The 26,785-nt window shown below is 45.4% G+C and overlaps 1 protein-coding gene across 2 annotated transcripts in view; it reads left to right on the plus strand.

The window, feature by feature from the left end:
- L3MBTL4 (L3MBTL histone methyl-lysine binding protein 4) overlaps window positions 1–26,785 on the plus strand; it is a 276,348-nt gene that overhangs the window by 108,253 nt on the left and 141,310 nt on the right. For both annotated transcript variants that reach the window (XM_084778171.1, XM_084778172.1), the window contains exon 10: window positions 17,571–17,673. In XM_084778171.1, the coding sequence (XP_084634297.1) occupies window positions 17,571–17,673 (103 nt within the window). The remainder of the gene's footprint in view (window positions 1–17,570; window positions 17,674–26,785) is intronic.

Here is a 26,785-nt window from a genome sequence, read left to right on the forward strand (position 1 = left end):
GATAGCCCGCTTTGTTTCCATTTTGCTAGGATCATTTAATCCCATTGCCGAAAGTGAGCCGAGACAGAGCACGTGTTGGTCACACTTTGACTTTATCAGTGCTTCTTGCAAGCTCCCAGGTGTCTTTTGTACCAACGGGTAGTCATGTCACAGATGTGGGGCCTGACACAGATCCTGCCTGCCAGTCAGGAGCTGGACCACATGCAGTTGGATGACCCTACACCAGAGAGATAGTCACAAGGGATTGCTAATGTCAGCCCCAAGGTGGTTGTTCCCAGTGTCCTGCGTGTCCTGCTCAGAACCCACGTCTTTTGTCTTCTGCCAGACTCAGGCCCTGCCCACCTTTCCATCTGGTCGCCTACTGTGTAATGTTATTTCAGTTTCTTCCTCACAGGCTAAGTTTATGCTGCTGGCCAGCTTCAGCATAGGCTCACGTAGCACTTCTCATGTATCTCCCCAAAGTGAGGTTCACAGAGGATCCAGGGACACCCAGGATGACCTTTTATTTATTGAGTGTGTATTCGTGTCTGTCTCCGCATGTATGTAGGTGCGTGTGAGTGTGCACACGCATAGTTAGGTGTTCGTCAGATTCCCTCTGCCTTGTTTTTAATAAGATGTGCTTTCCCTCCCACTGTTGGTTAAAACTGTACGGCGCAGAAAGTATTTGTTGATCATTGAGTGGGTATTGATTAACATTTAGGGAAATTCAAAGCATTTAGAATTAATTATTGATTCAGGCATATAAAGCCTGAATAAGTAAATGCTGTAAACTGAATTCAGCTAAGAACTGACCTTAGTAGTTTGTAAATAAAAGTCAGAATACATTATGAATGTCAAGAGTCAAATGAGATTATCTGCACCTATTTGTTCAAAACATTCTACTTATCAGATACAATGAACGTAACCAGCCTTTGTCTCAGGCCTCTCCTCTGTCTCTGTCCCCCCCTCCCTCAAGTCTCCCCAGTATTGTGCACCTGCCAGGTGACCATTCTACCACAGACACACACCCCTGCTCTCCTTCCTTCTTCTGCGCTTTTGACAAATGACCACCCTTGGGCCTCCTGACACCGCGCTTCTCTGTCTTTGCCTATGGCTCCTTGTCTTCTGTGTTGAGCCTGTTCCTTGTACCCAGTGCAAATCTTTTTTTCTTTTCTTTCTTTCTGTTTGTTTATTTTGTTTTTTGTTTTCAAGAAAGAGGTTCTGTGTGTGTTAGCCCTGGCTGGCCTTGAACTCACTCTGCAGACCAGGCTGGCCTGGAACTCACAGAGATCTGCCTGCCTCTGCCTTCTAAATGTTGGGATTAAAGGTGTCCCAGTGCAAATCTTGCCTAGCATTTGAGCACAGAGAACGAAGTCCTTGCAATCAGGAGTCACAGTGCGTACCAGCTAAGACCTCCTGTAACAGCAACTCTGCAGGCTCCTGCACTCACCTGAGCATAGCCACACACAAACATGCACACAGTGTTAAACATAAAAATAAATCTTAGAAAAGAACCAAGAAGCAATAGCAAAGTCCTCATGAATCAGACTTAAACAAAATAAAATACATGCTATGAAGCTACTTTGTAATGTTTTCAGGTCAGAATAAAAACAGACAGTAAAAATGTGCCGAGACACCGTTCCCTTAAAAGGCACAGTTGAGATGGAGCCCTTGGCTGCTTTAACTTCCTCATCAGAGCACACACGGAGTATTTGTTCTGCTGTGATGAAGCCCACATTCCACGTCACAATCTTGTGGGATGAGAATGTGGTGGCGTGTGCACTGTCGTGATGGTACTATTCCTTCTACAAAGAACCACAGGGAATGTTCTGGAGCATTCTGTGTGAGTGTCATCACGTCAGATAAGGCTTGCCTCTTATTTCTTATGTCCCCATACTGAAAAAACAAAAAACAAAACAAACAAACAAACAAAATGAAGCTTCTCTCTTAGTGTGAGTGTAACATTACACAGGCATGGGAGAGGTTTTTTGATCCACCTTCCCAGAAAGTCCCAGCCAACTTAGTAAAGGTACTTTGGCCATGAAGTTACCAACGATATCTATGTTGAATTTATGCTTATTCAATCAAGAAGTGGGGGAACTGGTTTGCACAGAGATGGATGACTGGCTGTAGTTAGACCACATGTCCTGCCCTGTCCCGAACTCTGCATGTGTCCTTTATAAACAGGTAAATCTCCCTCAGCTGTTTCTCCCTCCCTCCCTCACTCCCCTCCCCTTCCACACAGAGCAGGGGCAGGTTATTTAGCTGATAAAAGGGTAAGAAGCCAGACCTCAGCGGGTAGAAGGGTGGGTTTGCAGCTCTGGCGACGTCAACAGTGCTGTATGGTAGCCAGCAGCTCAGAGGCCAGGGGCTAGCTCTAGGGGATTGTCTGTCTAATCTCATCCTTTGTGTGAAGAAGACTCCTTGAGAGGCCCTTTGGAGAATCCTCTGGAGTTACACGCCATGACAATCCTCCCACAAGGAATGACCCTTAGCTCCTCTCTCCAGTCCCTAAGCGTCTCTCTGTGAGGCCTTTGCTCTTGTCCCAGATTTTACACCTCTTATGTCTCAGGAACTGTCTTCTTTCTGAGGCATAGCGGAACTTCTGGGAGCCCTCCACAGCCCTCTTGGCTGTGCCAGAGTGGCAGGACGGCTGTGGGCTCTTCTGCTTGTCCAAGTGCCAGGTGGGCGCTTTTCTTGGAGATACAGAGCCACCCTGATACCAAACAAGGGAACAACATCGCCAGACTCACTGAGGGACTTTGTGGTTGTCAACAGGTGCCTACTTTAGTGCCAGCACAAAGAGTGGGGATCAGGATGAGGGTGATGTGGGAAGAGAGCAGTGTGGGGACCCACACCTCTGACCCCCGTTTTCTTCTCCTTTCCGTATCTTGTCTGTTGTTTCAGTTTCTTGGACAGAGATTTCCCCCGAGAGCCTTTGGCTGCTCTACCTTCTCTGTCTGGCATGGTTTTTTTGCTCCTCTAATGGATGACTCTCCTTTGTAAGAATTTGTTCAGATCTCTCTTCTTTGAGCAGCCTTCCTGGTCACTCTGTCGCTTCCTGAGTGCAAGGCAGTGGGTGTTGTGCCAGTGCTTGCCCTCGGCCTAGCAACCCCGATGGATACTGACATCCCTTCTAAGAACTGAAGGATCATTTGGGCCCAAAAGATGTTGGTCTCAGAGGCCCACCTTGGGTTCTCACCTGTAACCTTTGTCCTTTTTCCTTTCCTCCTCTCCTTCCCTCCCCCCACCCTTTAATCTTCTTTGTGCTAGGCTGTATATGAAGCTCTAGATGCCCCTGCCGCAGCCCCCCAAGTGCTAGGATTACCCGTGTGTGCCTCCATGTCTGCCTGTGGTGGAGTGACTCTTTCAGCTGTGGCTATGGGTTTCATCTAATCAGGCTTCCGAGGGGAGGCAAGAGGCAGACAACCCCCACAGCCGAGAAAGGGAAGCTGGCAGGCAGAAAATTGAGATTTCCTCACTGGTTCCCAAGCCTAAATAACTTTGTTGTCGTTCTTTCTTTAGCTTCTGTTTGATTTATATTTGGAGGTAATTACGAAGCTTGATTACAAAGCCAATGACATGAAACACGGAGTGAAAGTGCATGCCAGTATAATACTAACACACACCATAATGGTAGCACCCATGGCCTCTGCTGTTCATGGTAAGAGCATGGGGGAACAAAGCCAATCAGTTCAACTATTGAGCATAATCGAGCATCACAGAACATAGCTTGATAAAAGATCCGGTTTTAGTTCATTACACTGCAGACATATAAAATGACAGAATGGCTTGAAAATATACCATATGGTCTGGTCCATTGTGCATCCTGTTAAGTGAGATAAAATACTGACGGTTCATTAGGAAATAAACAATTCATAAAGCTTTCTCTAGCAAGCATTCGGGACTCTGAAGAATAGAGAAGTTTTATTTACTTAGATAGAGATTAGTGTGGGTTATGAAACAGCCATGGGGCTTGAGCACAGCGCGTATGTGAGACAACAAATGTCCTGATGGTTGAGGCCATTCCTGTGGAAGCAAGGGTTGCTCACCTAGCCAGGTGCCGGTGCATTTTCAACTCCGCTCTATTTTAAGGAAAGCTGTAGAAGGAATCTCCCTGGAAGTACTTGTTCTTCCAAAACACAGCAAGAAGGCAATCAGCAGCTTCAGGAGTCCCTGAGTGCTCATTGACTTAATAGACAATTACAGCGTATTGTGCTTTAAAAGTTAGCTATTTTAGAAGTCCCTAATTACAGATTTACATGATAGACTTATCAAGAAAAAATAATATATTTCAAAATGTGCTTACAGTCTTCTTAATGATGTTATCTGTTTTAAATGTTCCTTGGTAAAGGGCTTATCCAGTGTCTGCCTTGTGGAGGTGTGAAGGAGGGCAGACTTCACTTTGTTCTAAGTGTGGTCCTGGGCTTCTAGTGCTGGCTCAGAATAATTTGGAGAGGACTCCCTCCCCACTGGTAGAGGATTTCACTTTCTTCTTCCAGTCTCTGTTAACAGTTCAGAGACACGAGAGGGCTAGCCTCGGTCACAACATGTATAGACCAGCTCTGTTACTGTTGAAAACAGCATAGACGCCAGCTTCCAAATGTCATGGCAGCAAGGCATAGCACATTTGAACCCTGTCACAGTCATGCCTCAGTATGGCCATAGCTTCACAGACATCAGGCACGTGGACACACACACATGAACCTGTGAGCTGGACAACAGATATTTCAGGATTTCCCTGAGACACTTTCAATCTCACTCAAGAGACTGTAGCACCATATAGGGGAAAGGAAAGAGGTTGGATCAGGGATGGTACTGCTATGTGCAAACCCCTATAGGGCCTCATAGGCGAGCCCTCCTAGATAGAGCCCTTGGCTGACTGCTGGTGAGGCAGCCTGGGGGAGAAGGTAAACTGTACGCCTCTGCTGGGCTGACTGCTGGGCTAGAACTTGCAAAGTCCCATGAGACGTAATTTCTGCCCCAGGAAGTCCTGTGTCACGAAGATAACGAATCCCTCTCCCCCAGGATCACACGCCCACACCGCTGCCCAGGCTGGCACTCCCATGCCCAGCTGATACACAGAGAATACTATATGACCACTCTGGCTGCTGCCTGTATTAATATTTAGTGATGAGGCAAGAAAACAGCTCCCCTCAGTGACTGGAGTGCCTCCTTTCACAATTGAGAAGAAGGTAACAGTGACTCCAGGCTTATTTTCAAGGCCTGCAGAGTGGTGGTTAATCTCCTACAAAAACTTTTGTTCATTTGTCTTTATGGGTATTAGAAAAACTGAGTAGTGTTGACTTTTTTGTTTGTTTGTTTGTTTACAAATAGATGCATTATTAAATGAATCATAGCGATAAACATAGAACCAGATGAGAGTTTTTTCTTTTTCTTTTTTTTACATGTACATTTATATTATTATACTCATATATAATAAACTACTTACAGCAAGAAGAACCATGAAACAATCAGGAATTATATAAATGTTATATTCATAGTGTTTTGACTATTTGTATTTGGCAGCCTTGAAGAAAACGTCTTTCCTATTTTAGTGTGTCTAAAATCCTGAATGTAAATCAGTATCTATCATTTCTCTTCTTTATCAACGTAAAACATCTATCTACACCTAATATATTTTTAATGAAAAGAAACATTATGTTCTTCACATGGAAAAGAACTGTAAAATGGCGATGTGTTTTGTTTACTAGTGAGCAAGAATAAAGAAATTAAATTTATACAAACCTAGGATACAGAGAACACTGGGGAGAGAAAAACTTAGGGAACTGAAAATTGTGCTGCATATTTAGGAACTCTGCGCTTTTAACTTACTTTTTTTTTTCCCCAAGAGTGCTTTGATACTCCTTAGAAATTAGAAAGCAAAATTTAGAATTTTCTTTTTGTTAGCAAAGCTTGGAAGCTCCGCATAAGGCTCCTATAATTAGGAGAGGAGAGACTTAGCACAAGGTCTTCTGGGTAGTGGCTCTGTGCACGTGTTCCAGCCAGCAGAGCTAGCCACTGAGCAGTACACCCTGTGACACACTTACAGGATTGATGTGTTCACAAAATCAGAACCACTTGGGACAGCCATAGCCACTCCACAATTCCTGAGATGACCCGGTAGAACTGACCCCAACAGTCCAGGCTTCCGCTGTCACTGGTACATCTCATAGCACTCCAAAGAGTCTTGCTATGTGTGCTTGCACTCGTACCTTCTCATGGGTTTTCTGTGGGCAGTGCTGTTTCTGTGAGCACCAGACAGATGGAGGTATCAAGGCAGTGGTAGGTGCGGGATGCAGCTGCTGAAAGCACGTCCCGTGTTCTGCACTGTAGCCTCCTCCTGAGAGACTTCAGTCCCCTTACACATCACCGCTCTCCTGTTGTTCTCCTCCGCTGCTTTTACGAACGTTAAAGGCTTTTATTGTCCTAACAAATTGTAAAGCTGAATAAGGGAGATGTGGTTATGTAAGTTTTCATTCTTTAATGTGCAGTTTACGTTTCTTAGATTGACAAGGACATCCTCCATCATTTGCTTCGAAGTCATCATTCTCCTTTTTTATTGCCGTGCATTATGGAAGTCATTAGAATAGGAGAAGAATCATTTATGTAACCTCCCACCAAATGGTATCACAATACCTACAGCCAGAAAAAAAAACCCAACAAACTAGACTAAGCTGTGACTCCACAGCTTATCCTAGTGTTAGGTTCTAAATTCAGCAAGCACTGCAGAAGCTTGTCTAGTCATGATCGGTGGGAACTGTGTCTCAGCAAGCCCAGCAGAGCGGCTGCTTCCAACCACCCAGATGGACTGTGGCCAGCACAGAGGATAAGGTGAAGTCATTAGGAAGAGTTGAAGGCAGGCTACAGGAAAACTGCCACAGTTTAACACACTGGAGTGTCCTAAGCTCCGGAAACTGCTCTTACTTGAGAAACATGGTGAAACAGAGGAGAGATGTGAAGGTGTCTGATATCCACGGTCCAGTGGAATCTAATCAAACCTGGACTGACTTAATAGCTCACTTTTAAGTGAGCATATATCCAAGCATGCATGCACACATGCACATACACAATGTATGCATACATACTTGCAGGTACACGTGCGTGCATATATACATGCGGGTATACATGCATACACACACACACACACACCTGAAAGGGAGGCAGCACTTCCAAACTCACCTTACAAGGCCAGACCCATCCTGACACTGAAGGCAGACATGGTTACTAAAAGGAAAGAGATTCAAGGGTCAGTAATTGCTGACAAACAAGAATACAAAACTTCTCTACAAAATATCAAAAACACTGGATTCAGTAGCCCATTTAAGTAAAATGTATCCATGAAGTTCAAGAATGGGGCCAACTTAAGCAAATAAATAAATTTTATATACTTTATGAAATTAATAAAGGACAGGCACCAGGTGTTCATGTCAGTAGATACAGAAGATGCTTTTGACAAACTTAAACATACTTTAGTGACAAAAATACACTCCATAAACTAGATATAGAAAGAGAGGTCCTCAACATAATAAAAATCATTATGACAAGCCCACGGCTAAGATCAAACTAAGATTAGAACACGAAAAGACTGCCTACATTCAACACTTTTATTCAACATTTTGCTCAAAGGCATAGTCAGAGCAATCAGTGGAAGACAAGAAATTAAGGACACCCAGACTGGAAGGGATAATGCCAGTGTCTCTTTGTTGATTGCATTATCATATAGATAGCTATGCTATAGATATAGATATATACATATATACATATGTACATACACAAGAGAGAAGATTTCGTCAGAAATTGTTCCAACTATTCTGCACGGAGAAAATTTAATTAGACCTTCACATTGTGTGCAGAAATTAACTTGAGATACATTAACAGCTTAAATGTTGAGGCCTGAAGCTACAAACCTCCTAGAAATAGCATAAAGAAGCGGATCCTTGATGTTGGCTGGCTTATTCGTGGCTTTGCTTTGAGAAAACCTGTATCTATGTGGCCGTCCTGTCCTGGAACTCACTATGCAGAGCCAGGTGGCCTTGACCTCTCATTAATCCCCCTAGTGTTAGGATCTCAGGCATGGCCTTACCTGGCTCTGGTGGTGATTTTAACAGTATGATTCTGAATTTCACAACACAGACAACAAAAGTAAACACAGACTAGTGAGGCGATCTAGTGGGACGTTTCTGCAGTTGAGGGAGACTGCCAAGAGGCAAGCTGGAGAAAGGGAACAGGTGTGTGTACAGCAAGCACCGCATGGACACTGGAGCCCTCTCCGTAAGGCACTGGTACAAGCAAATCCTAAATGAGCTACTGCAGTGGGCATCTCACCCCCCTGCCTGCTGTGCCACTGCAGTGGGCATCTCACCCCTGCCTGCTGTGCTGCTGCAGAGGGCATCTCACCCCTGCCTGCTGTGCTGCTGCAGAGGGCATCTCACCCCCCTGCCTGCTGTGCTGCTGCAGAGGCCATCTCACCCCTGCCTGCTGTGCTGCTGCAGAGGGCATCTGACCCCCCTGCCTGCTGTGCTGCTGCAGAGGGCATCTCACCCCCCTGCCTGCTGTGCTGCTGCAGAGGGCATCTCACCCCCCTGCCTGCTGTGCTGCTGCAGTGGGCATCTCACCCCCCTGCCTGCTGTGCTGCTGCAGAGGGCATCTCACCCCTGCCTGATGTGCTGCTGCAGAGGGCATCTCTCACCCCTGCCTGCTGTGCTGCTGCAGAGGGCATCTCACCCCTGCCTGCTGTGCAGCTGCAGAGGGCATCTCACACCCTGCCTGCTGTGCTGCTGCAGTGGGCATCTCATCCCCCTGCCTGCTGTGCAGCTGCAGAGGGCATCTCACACCCTGCCTGCTGTGCTGCTGCAGTGGGCATCTCATCCCCCTGCCTGCTGTGCAGCTGCAGAGGGCATCTCACACCCTGCCTGCTGTGCTGCTGCAGAGGGCATCTCACCCCTGCCTGCTGTGCTGCTGCGGTGGGCATCTCACCCCCCTGCCTGCTGTGCTGCTGCAGTGGGCATCTCACCCCCCTACCTGCTGTGCTGCTGCAGAGGGCATCTCACCCCTGCCTGCTGTGCTGCTGCAGAGGGCATCTCACCCCCCTGCCTGCTGTGCTGCTGCAGAGGGCATCTCACCCCTGCCTGCTGTGCTGCTGCAGAGGGCATCTCACCCCCCTGCCTGCTGTGCAGCTGCAGAGGGCATCTCACACCCTGCCTGCTGTGCTGCTGCAGTGGGCATCTCACCCCCCTACCTGCTGTGCTGCTGCAGAGGGCATCTCACCCCTGCCTGCTGTGCTGCTGCAGAGGGCATCTCACCCCCTGCCTGCTGTGCTGCTGCAGAGGGCATCTCACCCCCTGCCTGCTGTGCTGCTGCAGAGGGCATCTCACACCCTGCCTGCTGTGCTGCTGCGGTGGGCATCTCACCCCCCTGCCTGCTGTGCTGCTGCAGAGGGCATCTCACCCCTGCCTGCTGTGCTGCTGCAGAGGGCATCTCACCCTCTTGCCTGCTGTGCTGCTGCAGAGGGCATCTCACGCCCCTGCCTGCTGTGCTACTGCAGAAGACCCCATTTTCTGGCTTTCTGAAGGGGTTAGAAACATTTCCACGAAGGCCTGTACTGCTCCATCACATCAAAAGCCTAACTTTGTGTATTTAAAATAGCTAAAGATAATAAATCGGGGTATAGATTCTTTATTGTGAAACACTGTGGTGTATTTGAATGGAGAAATATCTCAAGTTCCATTTGTAAAGTCCTCTTACTCTTCAGTGAAATCCTACTTACCTGTGTGTGTGTTCCAGAGTGTTCGGCCCCTCTAAGACTTAGACTGCACAGGCCACTCTAGGACATTTATCCAGACAGTGGTCAGAACATCTTACTTTCCACCAAAGCTCTGTGCCAATGTGCATATATCACATCACACTATTCAGGGAGTCCTGTGTACTTAATCATGGGGGTAGACCTCCATATATGGAAAATGCATTCTGCAATTTTGTTAAGAAAATATTCGCACGCTCTTTATTGGAAAGGTGGCTTCTTGCTGCTCTTTTTGCCTTGGCTGCTGAGATCCCCCTCTGCCAGGTCTGTGGAAGGGACATTGGGAAATCATTTTGGGTGCTTTCCTTACCTCTGCTGTGTGAGAGCTTACTGCTGCAAGCACTGGTCCCCAGGATCACCACAGCTCCAGATTGTTTCCTGTGATATGAAGACTCTTAAATTACCTTACCAAGAACTTTTTTCTAGATTATCAAGGAAATATAAAATGTACATTTTAGGCATTCTGATTTCACTAGTTGGGAGAGAATAGTATGGTTGACTTATGATTTCACATTAAAGATAATGCTTATTCTTTCACATTAAATGATAATTATAAAAATTTGCAAACTACTAATAAATATTCTAGATAGGGCAGGTTAGAAAATATTTAAAATGCTTACTATTATTTTAAAGATTCATTGACAATGAGACAGGTTAACTCCTGGCAACACCCAGCCGACCTCCAAGAAGATGATGAGTATCAGAGAATATAAATAAAATAAAACAACAACAACAAAAAGAAAGATGTGAATGAGACTGTTGGGAGCAAAGAAGAAGTTAAGTTTAATATTTTGTTTTAAGTTTTCTTATTCAGAAGGAGGGATGAAATTTATTGCAAAAAGTGGGATTATGGTCAAAATATTTTTATTATTCTATTGTCTGAATAATAATGCTAATTCTTTAGTAGAGGGTGAAGGAATATTAGAAGAGCCCCAAAATGTAGCAGGGACAAACTGGGGCAAAGGAATATGCAGAGGGGGCTGCCCCATCCCTCGTGGGGAGGATAAAAGTTGCCATCACTCCTTCTGTTCTCTCAGCAAAGGCAGCGAGGTCAACAGTGGAGTGCAGGAAGTGCAGGATAAAACACTGTAAAACTGCAACTAAAATAGATAGGACAGGCCGTTGTGTACCACACCCCCTTTTCAAATAATTAAAGCTTTATGCCCTTTATTTGAAAATTAAAACTGTTAAGCTAGATCCTTTTTAAAAAAATATTTAATGTATTTACTTTATTATCATTTCTATTTATTTTTTAATTTTTTTTCTATTTTTACATATACATTTATATTATTACACATATGTACAATAAACTGCCTAAAGCAAGAAGAGCCATGAAACAACCAGGAATTATATAAATGTTACATTCATAGTGTTTTGGCTATTTGTATTTGGCAACCCTGAAGGAAGCATCTTTCCTATCTTGGTGAGTCTAAATTTCTGAATTTAAGTAAATATCTATCATATTTCATCTTTATCAACTTAAAACATCTATCTAGATCTAAAAATGTCTTCACCCCTCAACTATTAAGCTTAATTGTAAAACTAAACTATCTGGTCTTCAGCCCCATCAGAGACATGAGAAGGAATAAAATTAATTACCTGAGTAGACAGGAAGTACAAGTTAGCAGCTTCCAAAATGAAAAAAAAAAAAAAGACAGAGACAGTTTGCTGCCTGAATAGTTACCCAAATTTCTCTATAATGTTGGGGCATCATCTTCAGCCTTCTGGCCCAACATATCTGACAGACATATTTGTGAGGCAGGAACAATTGAGGACTTGCTTACCCTGTCTTGGTAGAGTTTGGCTGTTGACTCTGCCTGCATCCAAGCTTGCCAATGTTAGGCAGAATTCTGTCTGTGGTAGAAACAAGGACATTTTGACCAGTGGCTTGTTTGCCACATTTGAAGCCATCTCCATAATGAGGTTCTTTGATGCTCATCATCCTCTTTGAGGTAGGCTGGGGTTTGCCAGGAGTTAACCTGTCTCATTGTCAATGAATCATTCACATCTTTCATGAAAACATTGTTTTGCCAAACCCAAGAGCATGTGGGATGCCTCGTGGCTCTCTCTCGTCTTGTCCTTGCTTTGATGGTGTCTTCTCCTTGGTCTCCTTCCTTCCCTGGGGGCCCTCTCAGCCTACCTCCTGTCCCCTTTCTTTGCCCACCCATAGGCATTTTCAGTTTGTGGTCATGAGACTTCTGTTTGTTGGCATGAACTCGGCAGGAATCCCATGTCATCCCTGAGGTGGCCTGACACGCAGGACTTGCCTCTTGGGAGCTTGCTGCTGGAGAGGTTGCTGAAAGCCTGCTCAAGCTTGGTCAGGTAGAGGGGGTGAGCGGAGCTCAGCAGGTGCCTCCCATACACTCATCCTCTACTTCGTACTCCCAGTTTGTCCAGTGCATCCCAGAATAGAATGATGACTCTTCCATCTCAAACCCATCACCGCTCACCCCCTCCTCCCCTGAGCCTCTGGCTCGGACACTTTGCTGGTGTCCTCATGGCTTATGTTCTGACTAACTGCAGGACAACTCCCAGGGCACCACCTCCTCTCCCTTGCTCTCAAGTTGTGTGCCTGCGTACCACCATCACTCTCCAGCATCATACCCAGCCTTTTACCTGATTCTTTACTGTATTTATGGCAGCAGAAGTTAAGCTTAGGGAGATCAGGCCTTTCTCTTCGGTTGGCGACATATCCTGAGAACAGGGACTACTGAGGAACAAACAATGCTTGCATGATCTTTCTTTATGTGAACCAATGAAGCCTCAGTGGTTCTCTTTATTTTTAAAAACAAGAAGGGATAAAGTATCCTTATTTTCTATTATCGGTGACATTTAAATCTGCGTACCTTTCCAAACAGCAGCGTTTGTGTATGCACTATCGGTGTTACCTCAGAGAGCTAATGCTGTGGGTTTTTTAAAATTTTGCTAAAGGAATCAGGTTAAGTGCCTGCATTTTCAGCGATGAGTCATTAGTGGTGGTACAAGGATAAGGATGCTGCGGTCTGGTCCTTAGTCTCTGATGCTGGCCAGCCTCTATCTGCACTGACCTGCATGCAAATGAACAGACCTTTGTTTTCATCGGTGTTAATGCTGTCACTCTGCCCTGGGTTTAGTGTAGACCCGAACAAGTGACGCTTTTAAAAGCGAGCTGTGACCGGTTTGGGGATGTGGGAGGACGGCCCCATTTTCTGACCTATTCTGATTGCAAAATCCATCCTGTTCACAGTCACCAAAAAGAACATTTGGAAATAAAGTGCACAACTCCCTTTCCGATTTTCTAGCTATCAGTACAATCTTTTATTTCTTGATTCTGCTGTGATGCTCCCATCATATCATGTTTACACAGTAATAGATCTCATGCCACATGTAACTCTCTTTTAGTAAGAAGGGAAATTGCTTCGTTTCAACGAAGGAAAAACAACAGAAGGATATTTTAACTTAATGTTTTTCAGCTGCCAGAACTGCAGAATCAGTTTATAATAGTTTATTGAAAGAGGGCCGTCTCTATTCCATGTTTCTTCCCTGGTGGGTCTGAGCCTTCCATGTTCTGAGCCAAAGCTTCTTTGTCCTCCTGCCTCCATGCTTTGATTTTGTCCTTGTGTCTGTCTCCTGGGGAGTTCACACCTGTCTTTTGTCCTTGTGTCTGTCTCCTGGTGAGTTCACACCTGTCTTTTGTCCTTGTGTCTGTCTCCTGGCGAGTTCACACCTTCCCTTTATCCTTGTGTCTGTCTCCTGGCAAGCTCACACCTGTCTTTTGTCCTTGTGTCTGACTCCTGGGCAGTTCACACCTGTCTTTTGTCCTTGTGTCTGACACTTGAGGAGTTCACACCTTTTTTGTCCTTGTGTCTATCACCTGGGGAGTTCACATCTTCCTTTTAAGGAATTCAGAGGCAGGTGAGACAGGAAAATGACAATAGCACCTCCTTCACCCTTCATATAGTTCTTCCTGTAGTGTAAATGCCAAGTGACCATGACTACATCTGCACTAGGAAAACCTAAAGGGTTTGACACCTTTAGATGGTCACATGGCTATCTTGAGTAAAAGTTATCACAAAAGGAGAGTGGGAACTTGGGGTGGGCAGCCTGGGTATTGTAGTGACCACAGAGACCCTGTCTCATTTTGTCTCATATTCGGATGAAGAGGTATAGGTAATTTCCACCTTATGCAAATATTTTCTCTTATTGTTTCTCATTCTATTTACTCATGTGCACGGAAAAGATTCACTGTAGCCTTGCAGTTAGCCAGAAGTTGTTCCTGTTGCTTGATGCCAAATAGCTCATGGTACTAAGAAGGTCAGAAACAGATATGAGAATTTGAGCTGAAGTAAGCATAAAGCAAGGATTATTCACAACACTCCACAAGTGCTACCCAGCCAGTGACTCAGTGCTACTCATTGTCATTGTCATCACTATTTACCCATAAAGCAACCCAGAGAGGCGCCACCCTGCAGCAGTCACCGCTGAGTGGCCATCAAGGGACTCAGCGGTGATGGTGGCCACCCTGCAGCAGTCACCGCTGAGTGGCCATCAAGGGACTCAGCGGTGATGGTGGCCACCCTGCAGCAGTCACCGCTGAGTGGCCATCAAGGGACTCAGCGGTGATGGTGGCCACTCTGCAGCAGTCACCGCTGAGTGGCCATCAGGGACTCAGCGGTGATGGTGGCCACCCTGCAGCAGTCACCGCTGAGTGGCCATCAGGGACTCAGCGGTGATGGTGGCCACCCTGCAGCAGTCACCGCTGAGTGGCCATCAAGGGACTCAGCGGTGATGGTGGCCACTCTGCAGCAGTCACCGCTGAGTGGCCATCAGGGACTCAGCGGTGATGGTGGCCACTCTGCAGCAGTCACCGCTGAGTGGCGGGAAGATGATGGCTGCAAGGAATGGTGACAAGGTGGGAAGATGGCTGCAGGGAATGGAAGGGTGACAAGGTCTGGTACCATCTCCCTGGAGAAATTTAGGGCAGAGAAACTTTTTCTCAAGACTTACATTTCTAAATATCCGATTACAAGTAAGATGTTCTTGGCAAAGATGCTACTTTATGGGGAAAAACACAGTCATCAGATCATGGGCTCTTCCCGTGTGTGGTGATTTGTCCACCCTCTGGGAAGGTGGAAATGCTTTCTGTCAGCTCGCTTTGACTGCTGGGATGCCACTGAGATCTCACACAGTGTGCGCACATGCGTGTCATGGGACATAGAGGGAGGGAAGCCTTATTTCTCTTCTCGCTGTTTCTTCTCTCACGTGTCTCTTTGTGATAAGTTAAAAGTGGTAGGAGTGCATGTCTTAACTCAGGGATTTCAATTTTTAACCAGCCGACCCTCCAGCTTGTTTAAAAGTCAGTTTCTATTTGTTTGTTTTTGAGAACTTTTTGCTAGGAGCTGAACCCTGAGGCCTCGAGGCAAGCGCTAAGCCTCTGAGCTATGCTTGGGATGAGGCAGTTCCTGGTTCTCTCTATGTGTCCAAGTCAAGGCGTATCTAAGACACAGCTTTCTATTGCCTGGTAAATAGAATGAAGGCGGTTGGGACTTTTGGTTATTTGTTCTAATATCACCAGGCACTAGGATTGCAATATCACCCAGCTTTGCTTGGTGTTTTCATGCAACACAATCGCTCTGTCCTGTAAGTGTACTGTTATAAGTAAGCCTCGTTTCTGGCCTAAAGAACTCTAGGTTAGTGTTGCAATTCACTTATAATCATTTACTGAGGGCCAGTTATGTGTCAGGCTAGATACTGGCTTCACAGCAGAAAAGCAGACTTGGGTTTACACCCTCTAATTTAACAAACTAAATAGACATCAAGCAGGTAAGTGTTTAGTTTGTAATTGGCATAGGTGTCCTGCGCTGAGGCTACCTATGAACAATGGGGTTAGACTCCTGTGTGTTGTGTAGTGAGGTGTGAAGGAGCAGAGGTCACTCTCAGGCATCTGTCTGTGAAGGGGGGAGGGTGAACAGCCACTGAGGAGGGAGGAATATAGGCTCCACTGCTTCTGTTTTCATTTTTTTCTTTGTATAATGCACAAACAGGATTCCATTTTAATGTTGGCGAGTTACTCAATGTGACAGTCCAAGGATCCTGAAGGAGGAGACAGTGAGTTCACACAAGAAACAGTGAGGAATTTGTTCTGAAGAGAAGAGAATGCTGCCTGCGTTGCAGTGGGAAGGAGGGAGGGATATGGCCGTGAGAGCATGCAGGAGGGAGAGGGCAGGTCCTGTCCACGGGTTCCTGTCTTCTCAGTTGGCACTGTGCAAGCTCAGCTGCCCAGAGCCAGAACCTGAAGTGAGGGGAGCATTTTGCACAGTCAGCACTATGAAAGACCACTGCCACCCCACACCCAATCCCAATGTAGTTAATGCAAAACAGGTGGGGAACAGCCTGGTTAAGTTCCCCTCCCCATAGCTGGGTGTAATTATACCAAGTCAGAAAGTCAGGCTTAGGCTTCAGTTATTTCCAGTAGCATGCCAAAAAATGGCCTATGGATCCTAGCTTAGATCAGGGAGTAGGCTTCTGGTGAGAGGGAACTGAGGCTCGTGGGGGGGGGCAGTGGCTAGATGGCCTGGAAAATCCACTGATGGTAAAAACAGCAGCAGGTGAAAACAGTTGGGACTCCCACAGAAGCAGGTCAGAGGGGCGTGCTGTTGCTACCAGCTGGACCGCTGTTTCAGTGAGTGTGGGACAAAGCCGTCCCAACATGGTCCACTGTGTGTGGTCAGGACTCAGGGAAGAAGCTGCTGGGGATGAGGCTAGTGACCCCACGGGCAGAAGGCCAAGGTGGCCTTTGAGCTTACCTGGTCAGCTGTTGGAAACAGAACAGAGAGAATCTCCTTGATTTGGATGCCACCATCTTCCCCGAATGACATGGTAACAGAAGCCGACCGGTGAGCGTGAGGTTGGTGCTTGTGTCTGGGAAGATGGGAGTCAGGAGGTCTTGGAGGGGCACTGGAGGGGAAAGAGCACTTCTGTCACGTGGGTGCCCCGAGAAGAGGGCTTTTTGAAGAGCGCTGCAGGGAGCGTGTCCTTGGGGAGCAGCCAGAAGAAGATGCTGGACCTGGGAGATGAGGAAATGCTGATCCGGACAGTGGTGAGGGCAGCTGGACGCTTGCTGAGCCTGAAGTCCAAGTGTGAGAAATGGAGAGGGGGAAGGAAAGCACAGGGCTGAAGAGAGGCAGCTCCTAGATTAGGAGGAGGGTACAGGGTGGAATATTCCATGAGCTCGCTCGCCCGACTCTGCCCCCCCAAGCCCCACCCCCCTGCAACCTCTCTCTCTCTCTCTCTCTCTCTCTCTCTCTCTCTCTCTCTCTCTCTCTCTCTGTGTGTGTGTGTGTGTGTGTGTATGTGTGTGTGTGTGTGTGTGCGCATGTCTGTGTATGTTGCCAAGTGTTTGTGTGTATGTCTGTGGAGTGTGTGTGTGACACACATGAGTGTGGATGTACAGGAGGTGCTGGGCTCCTCGTCACTATTTACTGGCTTGGTTTGGAGATTTATGAGTTAGGTCATCAGCTTGTGGCTGTGTGGCCTTTGCCATTATTCTGATCTCTGGAGAATAAGTGGCCATCATGTGTCTGCTTTGTTAAAAAGTCCCCCAATGCCTGTTCACCTCCCCTCTCTGATGCTGGCTGTGCTGCACTGGTGTCTGTTGTAGCCATCACAGGCTCTGCCACGTCAGCTTATAGACTATCACAGAACTCAGTGTTCTTGGTTAAAGTTGCAGTTAACATCATTTGTATATTTTAGACTTTCCAATTCTTCCTCAATGAAAGTTTTCAAGCTATGTTCTTTTACTTCCTTGAAGGGTCAAATGATATGAAAATCCTTCCAGGTCAAGCTGCGTGTCCTACTCCTGGGTGCCGAGGAATAGGCCACATCCGTGGCCCACGATACGCAGGACACCACAGGTAATGATTTTACTTACTTAAGTCATTTTAGTGATGAATGGGAGAGTTGTGCAGACCAGCAGCTCTGGGTAGCATCACAAGTGTCACAGTGTCACTCCTCTGCTGAGGCCTTTCCTTCCATCTGCAATTTCTGGCCTTCTAGGGTCATAGCTTCGGATGGCATCTCTAAGACCTACTTGAAGTCTCTGTGGTGTAAGGGGCTCCCTGGTGTGCACCATGTCTGAGGTCCTCACTGAGTCTCTGTGGTGTAGAAGCCCCCTGGTGTGCACTGTGTCAGAGGTCCTCACCCTGCCTGTGTCCTGCCCTTGTTCCGAGTCACCTCCACACCTGCTAGGTCTCTCTCATAGAAAATCCCATACACCCTTTGCGTTTTCCTTCCTGTTTCCTGTTTAAGTTATTTCCCCTCCCCCCTCCTTTTTATTAACTTGAAGAATAGATGACTCTGTTAAAGAATATAAAATGAAAGTGAAAGTATTTTCCGTGCTTTTAGATGTTTAAAAGAATACTGAGTAGATGGTACTTCATGTGAATAAATGCATAAGTCTTTGCTAGTGTTTCTGTCCCCAGTAGTTTGTAAATTTATTCATAGATGAGTTATTCATACTAATGATCTAGTAATAGAACATAAATTAAAATTGAGAAGAACCGTTATTAAATTTTCCTATTATAAAACATGAACAATAAATATAAAAAGAAGGGAGTACATCAGGTAACATGTGAGGCAAGAAAATATCTGCTCACCCAACAGAAATGTAAATGCCGTATAGGAAACCCTTGCTTTCCTAGGGGCTGGCAGTGCAAGTGTGCCCAGGCAGTGGTAAGCGTGTCTCCCGTACCTTGAAGTGATGCTTTGAGCTTAGACCCGTAGAATGCGCATTAAAAAGACAGGAGTCAAATGTGTGTAGACACCTTGGATGCTTGTGAAAAACCCATAGGGCTTGGGGTTTTGAGTGGAGCTGCATCATGGCAGTGTCTTGTTGGTCTGGGAGAGCAAGGGGGTGGGGGGGCGCAAACCAGTGAAGGATAAACAGAGGGTGGCAAAGAGAAGAGATGGTTGCAGAAGTGGGAGCCTTATCTGAACTGGGTGAGGGCTCCATTGGTGATGGAGACATTGTCAGGGGATGTGGCTACAGAGAATCTTCATTAGGCTGTGTGTGTGTGTGTGTGCGTGTGTGTGGTTATGTATGTGGTTATGTATGTTGTAGTCTGTGCTGCAAATTCCAATCTGGTGTTCCCTAGCCCCGTGAGTCTGCTTCATTTAAATTAATTAAAATTAAATAGTATGAAAATATCATCTCCCAGTCATGGCCATGTTTCAAGTGCTCAGTGCGTGGAAGACAGCTACACCTCCACGGAGTTCTGACCTACCCCATAGAATCTCACCTAGAATTCTGCCTTCTTTGTGCTTTCTGAGTGACAAGGTTTTCTTGGTGCTTTCTGTACAGCTGAGCCCTCGTCTTCCTGTGTAACATAATGTTACAATGTCGCAAGTAGTCCTTTTCACAAAGCTCTCTGAAGATGCCCTCCCTGGAGCTGAAGCTCTTGAACAGTTTTGCATCTTCCTGCCCAGCAGTGCCCCCATGTTTTCCTCCTTCAAGCTGCCTTGCCATCATCACCGTGTGTGTCATAGGTCCCCCTTTTCTGCCTGGATTCTGAGGAAGCCAGAGTCGCAGGGGTATCCTTTCCCTGCTTTGGAACCTTCTCTGAACTCTACTGACCCAGTGTGTCAGAAACAGAACCTGCTCTCTGCTTTTATTTGTGTTGTTCAGTCGTTAATATGAGAGTGTTTGGTGCATTTTATCTACCGAATAATCTTTCAGGGATTGATTGCAGGAACTATAATTTAAAGTAACAATGGGCAAAGCATAGAAAGGAAAATCCAACAAAACAAAAACATCATAGATGTATGAGAGCACAAAAACCGCTACATCTTAGTGTGTTTGGAGATATGAGACGTTATCCCACCTTGGCTGGGTAATGGCTCTTGTCCCGCTGTGTACCTTGTTATGACACATCAGGGTGTGAATAAGAAAAGGCAAAATGTGCAAAAGCTTCCCAGTCCCAGGGGCTCAGAAATGAAAGGTGACAAGTGAGAACATCTGTAATCAGCTTATTTTTAATTTTAGAAGAATAAAATTTTCAGAATTAGACTTTTACACTTACATGATTTCCAAGACATTTAAGTAAATCTCTAATGGAAATAAAAATCAGAACTTATGTATAAACAGAAAGCCTGTATTTCTACTTATCAGTGTTTTATACTGACAAGTGAGGCCAGTGGAGCTGTGTAGGCTATAGGAAGACAGTTATCAGAGAGTGGGGACCTCAGCTAATGTGGCAAGCAAGCTCTACTTCATACTGGAGATCTCCATCCCAGATTTAATCATTTAATCAATTCACTGCCTGGGTAACCTGAGGAAATATTTAGATTGACCTATAACTAACTGAATCGGCTTGCTGTGTTGTCTCCAGTCTCTGGAGTTTTCTTCCCTGCTGTTTGTATTGTGGCTTCAGCCTCACATGACTCTAACAGCCTGAAGGTGCCATTCTTCACTTTCTGTCTGTGATGGTGTCTGTTCAGATGCACACACATATCCACATGGCCTATGCACAAGTCCCTTAAAAATATTCCACCTCACACCCAAAGAAACTCTTGTGGACCTTGTTCCTATAGTCAAATAGAAGGTAAGCAGCAGATGAGGACTTTACAGCGCCCCACCCCCGTCCTCGCACCCTAATACACTCCAGAGCCAACTGTAGCTTGAGTCGTTTCCGACAAACCTAAAGGGAAAAATATCATATATTTTAAACAAAAGTACTCCTTTCTCTTGGCACAGACTTATTTGTCAAAACCAAAAGGCATTATTTTTATAATCTTATTCCAAAGATTGTTAGGCAATTGTTATTATATTCAAATAAAAAGGAAAGTAAGCCAAAAAAAACAGAGACCCCATTCCCAGCCAGTTGCATTCTGAGAGGGCCTGTGTCTAAGTTTCATTTTCTTTTTGCTGTGATGAGACACCATGACCCAGGCAACTTATAAAAGAAAGCATTTAACTTGGGCTTACAGTAGCCGAGGGTTAGCATCCATGATAGTGGAACAAAAATATGGTGGTAGGAACAGTTGAGAGATCACATCCTTCATAAATAGCGGGCAGAGACGGAGATCTTGGGGATGGCAGGACTCTTTTAAAACTCAAGCCCCTCCCCCTAGTGACACACCTCCCCCAACAAGGCCACGCCTCTTAATCCTTGCCCAACAGTCCCACCAGCTGGGAACCAAGTGTTCAAAGCTAGGAGCCTAAACCACCAGAGCCTGTATAAGGCACTTCCTTTTCCTGTTCCAAACGCCCAGGGAGGTGCGACATCCCCCAGGGCTGCTGGTGCGAGGGCGGGGTGGTTCAGCTCTGTCTCTGTGGGAGTCCCTCCTGCTGGAGAGAACACGTGGTTCCTGAGTGTTGCTTTCACCTGCGTGTATCAGAATTTCTGGTTCTCACGGTGAAGGGATGGTATTTTGAAAGGAAGTAACAGTCTTCCTAAAACAAGTTGTCATTGCTGTCCCATTTTGTTCTGCTGACAAGAGTGGTGACACCCGGACACCACTGAAGACTTTTAGAAATGATCTAGATCTTAAAGGACCAGACAGCAGACCACCGAGGGCCCTTTCTAGACAGATTTCAGTAGGCTTTATTTTCACTTTTGACAAAATAGTCAAAGGGTTAACAACAATCAATACTCAAGGCTGTTTGGAGTCTATATAGAATATGCATAAGCCATTATTTGGAAGAAACTGCTTCAACTCCTATCTGTGAGAAAATGGGACTTTTGGCACACAATTATCACACAATTTACATGTTATTTGAATGAATTTGCATACTGGATAGAAGAAAGTACTTGTATCTGTTAACACAGAAATATCTAAAGATAGCCATCTTGGGACTAAAAACCAAAAACTTTTGAGCCAAGATCCAGGGTAAACTAGAAGTTGTATTTATTTCTAAATAAATAGAACAGTCCGAGAGACTTGGCCTACCACTGTGTCATAAAAGGTACAGAGGTAATTTACTTGGGAATGAATAATTACCTTCTTCACACAGAGAACCAGGCAGCCCTATGACATGGAGGCCTCTGGCCCATCATATGTGGGTGGGACGCAAGGCACACGTGGGTAATGTGTGGCACAAACACAGGGCAACATGTGCTGCTCTGAAATGGGGGCTTAATACCCATGAGGTGATTTTGAGTGTCCTTCATGCATTTAGATCACATATCAGCCTCTCTGGATGGAGTGTACATGCAGTCACTTTGTAGCTCAAAACTGAAGATGACGTCATTTCAGATTCTCTCTCTCTCTCTCTCTCTCTCTCTCTCTCTCTCTCTCTCTGTGTGTGTGTGTGTGTGTGCGCGCGTGCATGCATGCATGCACACTCATGTGCCTGCATGTGCTCATGTTTAGAATAGCCTGGATTGAATGCCCAGGTTGGATGCTTAGAATCCTCACTACTTGCTTCAGTCTCCATGTTTCTAACCAACAGGTCTTTGCCATTAAAAGGGCTTGTCAGCATTCATACAAAATTAGAGCAAGCATTAAGTCTTTGTGTCAATGTGTTTTCAGGGAAAGAATCGCAGAGTGTAGACAGACGAAACCATATAGCTGTGTAGCCCAGGCTGGCCTGAACTCAGCTTTCCTGCGCTGAGATAATGGGTGCGCCACCTTCCTGTTTGGGCCTGCATTCTAAGCTTCCTGTCCCTGCTTGGTTTAGCTTCCTGGCCTTTTAAGGATAGAAAGTAGCAGGTGGTAGGTTTTGTTTGTTTGGTTGGTTGGTTGGTTGGTTGGTTTTGGTTTGGGGGTTTTATTTTTGTTGTTTGGTTTTTAGTGTGACTAAGTTATTACTTCATGTCAGCTTTGGTACAGGTAGAATTTCACAGAGAATTCTCTTTTATTCATTATATTAAAGTCCTGGTGCCATGTTCTCTTACTTCCCCACCCCACCCCTTTTCTCTTTCTTTTCTTTTTTTGTTTTTTGTTTGGGGTGTTTTATGTTTTTGGTTTGTTTGTTTGTTTGTTTGAGACAAGGTTTCTCTGTTTAGCCTTGCCTGTCGCTTTGTAGACCATGCTGGCCTGGGAATCACAGAGATCCGCCTGCCTTTGCCTTGCTGAGAGCTGGGACTAAGGGCGTGTGCCGCCACACCTGCTTTTCTTATCTTTTTCATTGTTGAGAAATGGGCAGTCATGCAAACCTAAGTTCATGAAAAGGACTAGATCCTCTGGACAGCCACTTCCTGTGACTACCTTCTGCGAAAGCCACACCCTGGATTCTCAGTCCTCTGAAATGGGTCTCTTTGTGCCCATTGTGTTAACCGCATATCTTTTACATCTAGGGTGTGTTCTAGCTGTGTCACTTTAGTGATATGCTTCCTTTTTTCTTCCCAATTCACTTCTTCTGTTTTATTTGTTCCTGAAATGAATCTTGACATTCTCCTGCCTAGCTTTAAAGACCTTGCCTCTTGGTTAGCTTGTGTAACTATTCATCCTATGGTTAAAGCTTTTAATTACTGGACAAGGCTCTACCCGATTCTGAGAGCGCCTTCCTGTCTGATTTGTTTCTTAGTGGATTGGTGGTCAGACTTGATGCATGTGTGGCTTTCCTTACCTCACTCATGACCTTAGGAAGTGTCCTCGTTTCCCCACACATTGATTCTTTCCCTCAGTTCCCCCGTGTGTGTGTGTGTGTGTGTGTGTGTGTGTGTGTGTGTGTGTAGGTCTGTCTGTCTGTCTGTCTGTCTGTCTCTGTCTCTTTCTCTCCTCCCCCTCATATGTACGTGTGTGTGAACTTGGTTGACTTCCCCTCCTCGTAGCTCATATCAGGATCATGTCTCAAGTCCCGGTGCTCTTTCTCTGTGTCCACTTCTGAACGTAGGTTCTCGGACAGCTGAGCAGGAGTCGTTGTGTACGCTGCAGGCTGGCACATGGTGCTAACCAGACACACTATGGGGAGTCCCTGCATGTCAGCCTCAGGAACCCTGTCCTCTGAGAGTTTCCCTCACTTCCTAGTGAAGCCTTTTAAGCCAAGATCCAGGATGAATGAGAAGTTGTGTGTTGTTGTTGTTGTTTTCAAAATAAATAGAACAGTCTGAGAGACTTGGTCTACCACTGTGTCATAAATGGTTCAGAGGTAATTTACTTGGGAATGAATAATTACAGTCTTCACTCAGAGGACCAGGCAGCCCTATGACTCCCCCCCTGCACCCTAACTCTATCCCCAGTCTTTTCAGTTTGTTGCACTTTCTTTTCTGGCACTGTCTCTTTCCTGTGATTTTCCTGTACACATTTCTACACTTTTACCTATCTATTAGTTTAGGGAGTAGAAAATAAAGGGAAAAGAATACATTGGTTTTCCTCTTTGCCATATTTTGTCCTCCTTCTAACTCTGTAGTTACTATACTTCTCCACAGCAGAACTTTCCTCATAGAGACAAAATGTAAAAGGTCTTGTAAAGTATATTGGTGGTTTAAGTTGTCTCTGTATATTGCAAGAATTCACAGTGGCTGAGTTGGCTGGAGTCTCAAAGCCTTGAGCTCATAGGTGCAGCCCTCCACAAGTCAGTGCCACCTTCAGGGAAAGCCTGCCCTGCCAAGCATGCTTGTCTGCTTCCTCCGCCATCGACCAGCCACTGTCCTTGCCTCTGTGTCATGCCGTAGTTGTACTGAGAAATTGTACTCAGGAGCACTTAAAAATAAACTTGTCAATGTAATTTCCCCCCAACAGGGAAATGTAAAAGAGCATTTGACTTTAAAGAGTGCTTTCAATTCTCAAAATGACATGATTAATTACCCAATTTTGTAAAAGCATTGACAGTGTGACAAAAGGTCAGCTATGGGTCCTAATATTGCTTCTATGTGCTTCTGTGAGGCTCTTAAAGGCTGATGTGTAAGCTTGACTTTATGAGATGTGCAGTGGCCATATGAGAGTTCCATGTCGTCAGATCTTTAGAGATGAGAATTGCATGTGATGTGCTGAGTTCTGGAGCAACCGCTGCCTTGTTTCCAAAGCACTACACTCTGACACAGCCTCAAGATTCTATTGAGCACAGCGTTCCAAGTTGCCTGAATTACAGCTACAGGGTGGTATACTTAGTGTTAGCGAAGCAGACGTGGCTTCGGTTTAATTTTGTGTGAAAAGTGTTCTACATAAACTAAGGAGATTAAGATCTCCTTGAAAACCAAAATCACAGTAACACATAAGTAAGGGAAACATTCTAGTTGAAATTAAAAATGGAAACCTTAGATGTGCGCAGCCGTCGTCCTAGCTCAGAGGCACTTCTTGTCTCCCTAGCTAGTGGTTAGAGCAGAGACTCACACCTGGTAAAGGGGGGGGAGAGGTGGAAAAACGACATGGAGTCCCTGTCCCTAAATGGAAATGTTATGTCACGCACTTACCCTGATATCCCAGGGCCCTGGGAATACCACGCATGTGTGAGTGGTGAGTGGTGGACGTGGCTGACCCAGTGCAATAATGAACTTGGTATAACCATGGTTACCCCGATGAGACCCGCGCAAGCCTTGCCCATCAGCACCCATCATGGAAAAGGGAAGTGCTCACGAGACTGCACCCCTCCCTGAGAGACTAGGGCTAGTTAGTGATGGCTGGGAGAGGTCGCCTGTGCTCTGCAACATAGCCTCCTCCTTATGCTCATATACAAAACCCTATTTATACTCAGTGGGTTATGTAGGGGGTTTGTCGAGAAGAAGAAAGTTTCCAGGGAGAGGAGGAGGGTGAGCCTGGATTCCAGGGGTAGAAAGGGTGAGTCTGAGTAGCAGGGGTAAAAAGCACTCCAATTTATCACATTTCATGTATGAAACTGTCGAAGAAGACAGAGCTAGCATGGATATAGATTATCTTAAATTTGACGTCCATGGTTAGTATTGGAATTTTCATATCAGAGGCAAAATTAAAGATTTATGGAGAGCACAAGAAAGACTTAGAAATAAGGCCAGGAAGCAGGCAAGCCAGCTCAGCGGGTGAAGGCGCTTGCTGCGCAGGAGCAGGCTCAGTCCTTAGAACGCACAGAAAAAGGTGAAGGAAAGAACTGACTCCACGGAGTTTTCCTTTGACCTTTACATGCCGTGGCATGCGCACCTGACACACACATCATGCATTCACATACAATAATAACAAGTATTTTTAATTAAATTAAAAATAACTCCGGATGACCCAGATACCAATTTATGTGCCTTAAGTGGGTTTAGTTTTTCCTGGTTATTCATCATATGTATGCATATTTGCTTTTCATGTCGAAATCATATCAGACAGAATGTTTAGTTTTTAGCCTGTTGCTAATTTTTTAAATGTAGTAATTTCTCACACTGTTAAGCATTCTTCAGACATACATTAAGACTTTATAGGTTTTTGTTTATGAATTTTAAGATCACGGTCTTTGTGCTGTGGGTTTTGTATCACTTAGAACTGACTTATTTGTCCTACCTCCTCTGCTCTGATTACTACCTTGCTCATATTAATAGTGCCACAGTTATTTTATATACGTCTGTTCAGAAATACTCCATAGGATCCACGGAGACAGCTTAGTCGATGTGGAACTGTGTTTGGTTCATATGCAAAAGCCAATGTAGGGACTTGCTCAAGATGCTTTACTGCCTAGATGGGCATAGACCGATGCCCGGAGGTTGCTTCTTAACCGAGTCTGTCCAGTGAGGTCAACTGAATGGCATTGCACTCTTTCTTCTTTTCTTCCCTTCCTCCCTCTCTTCTCTTAACCAACCCACATCCTGTCTTTTAGAAGTACAGATCAATTATTAGAATGGCGTGGCAGAAACAACACTGGTAATCTTCCCAGAGCCTGGCATTTCTTCTGTCTGTTTTCCTGGGTGTGCTAGAGACCCTCAGGTGTCTTACCCGCTCTCTCCCAGGTTCTTGGTTACTCAGTTTTTATTCCATTTCAAGGACTGTCTGAATTTTGACGGTGGTGTCTGAATATCCCATGTTACGTCTTTGTGTCTCAGAAGAAAAAATAATCCAAACTCATCTGTGAAGGAAATTGATTGGAGCTAGATAGTTAAGCCTAGAATCTTTCAGATTTCCCTCTGCACCCAC

Source organism: Acomys minous (genome assembly GCF_964271855.1).
Source record: "Acomys minous genome assembly, chromosome: 4".
Taxonomy (NCBI): Eukaryota; Metazoa; Chordata; class Mammalia; order Rodentia; family Muridae; genus Acomys; species Acomys minous.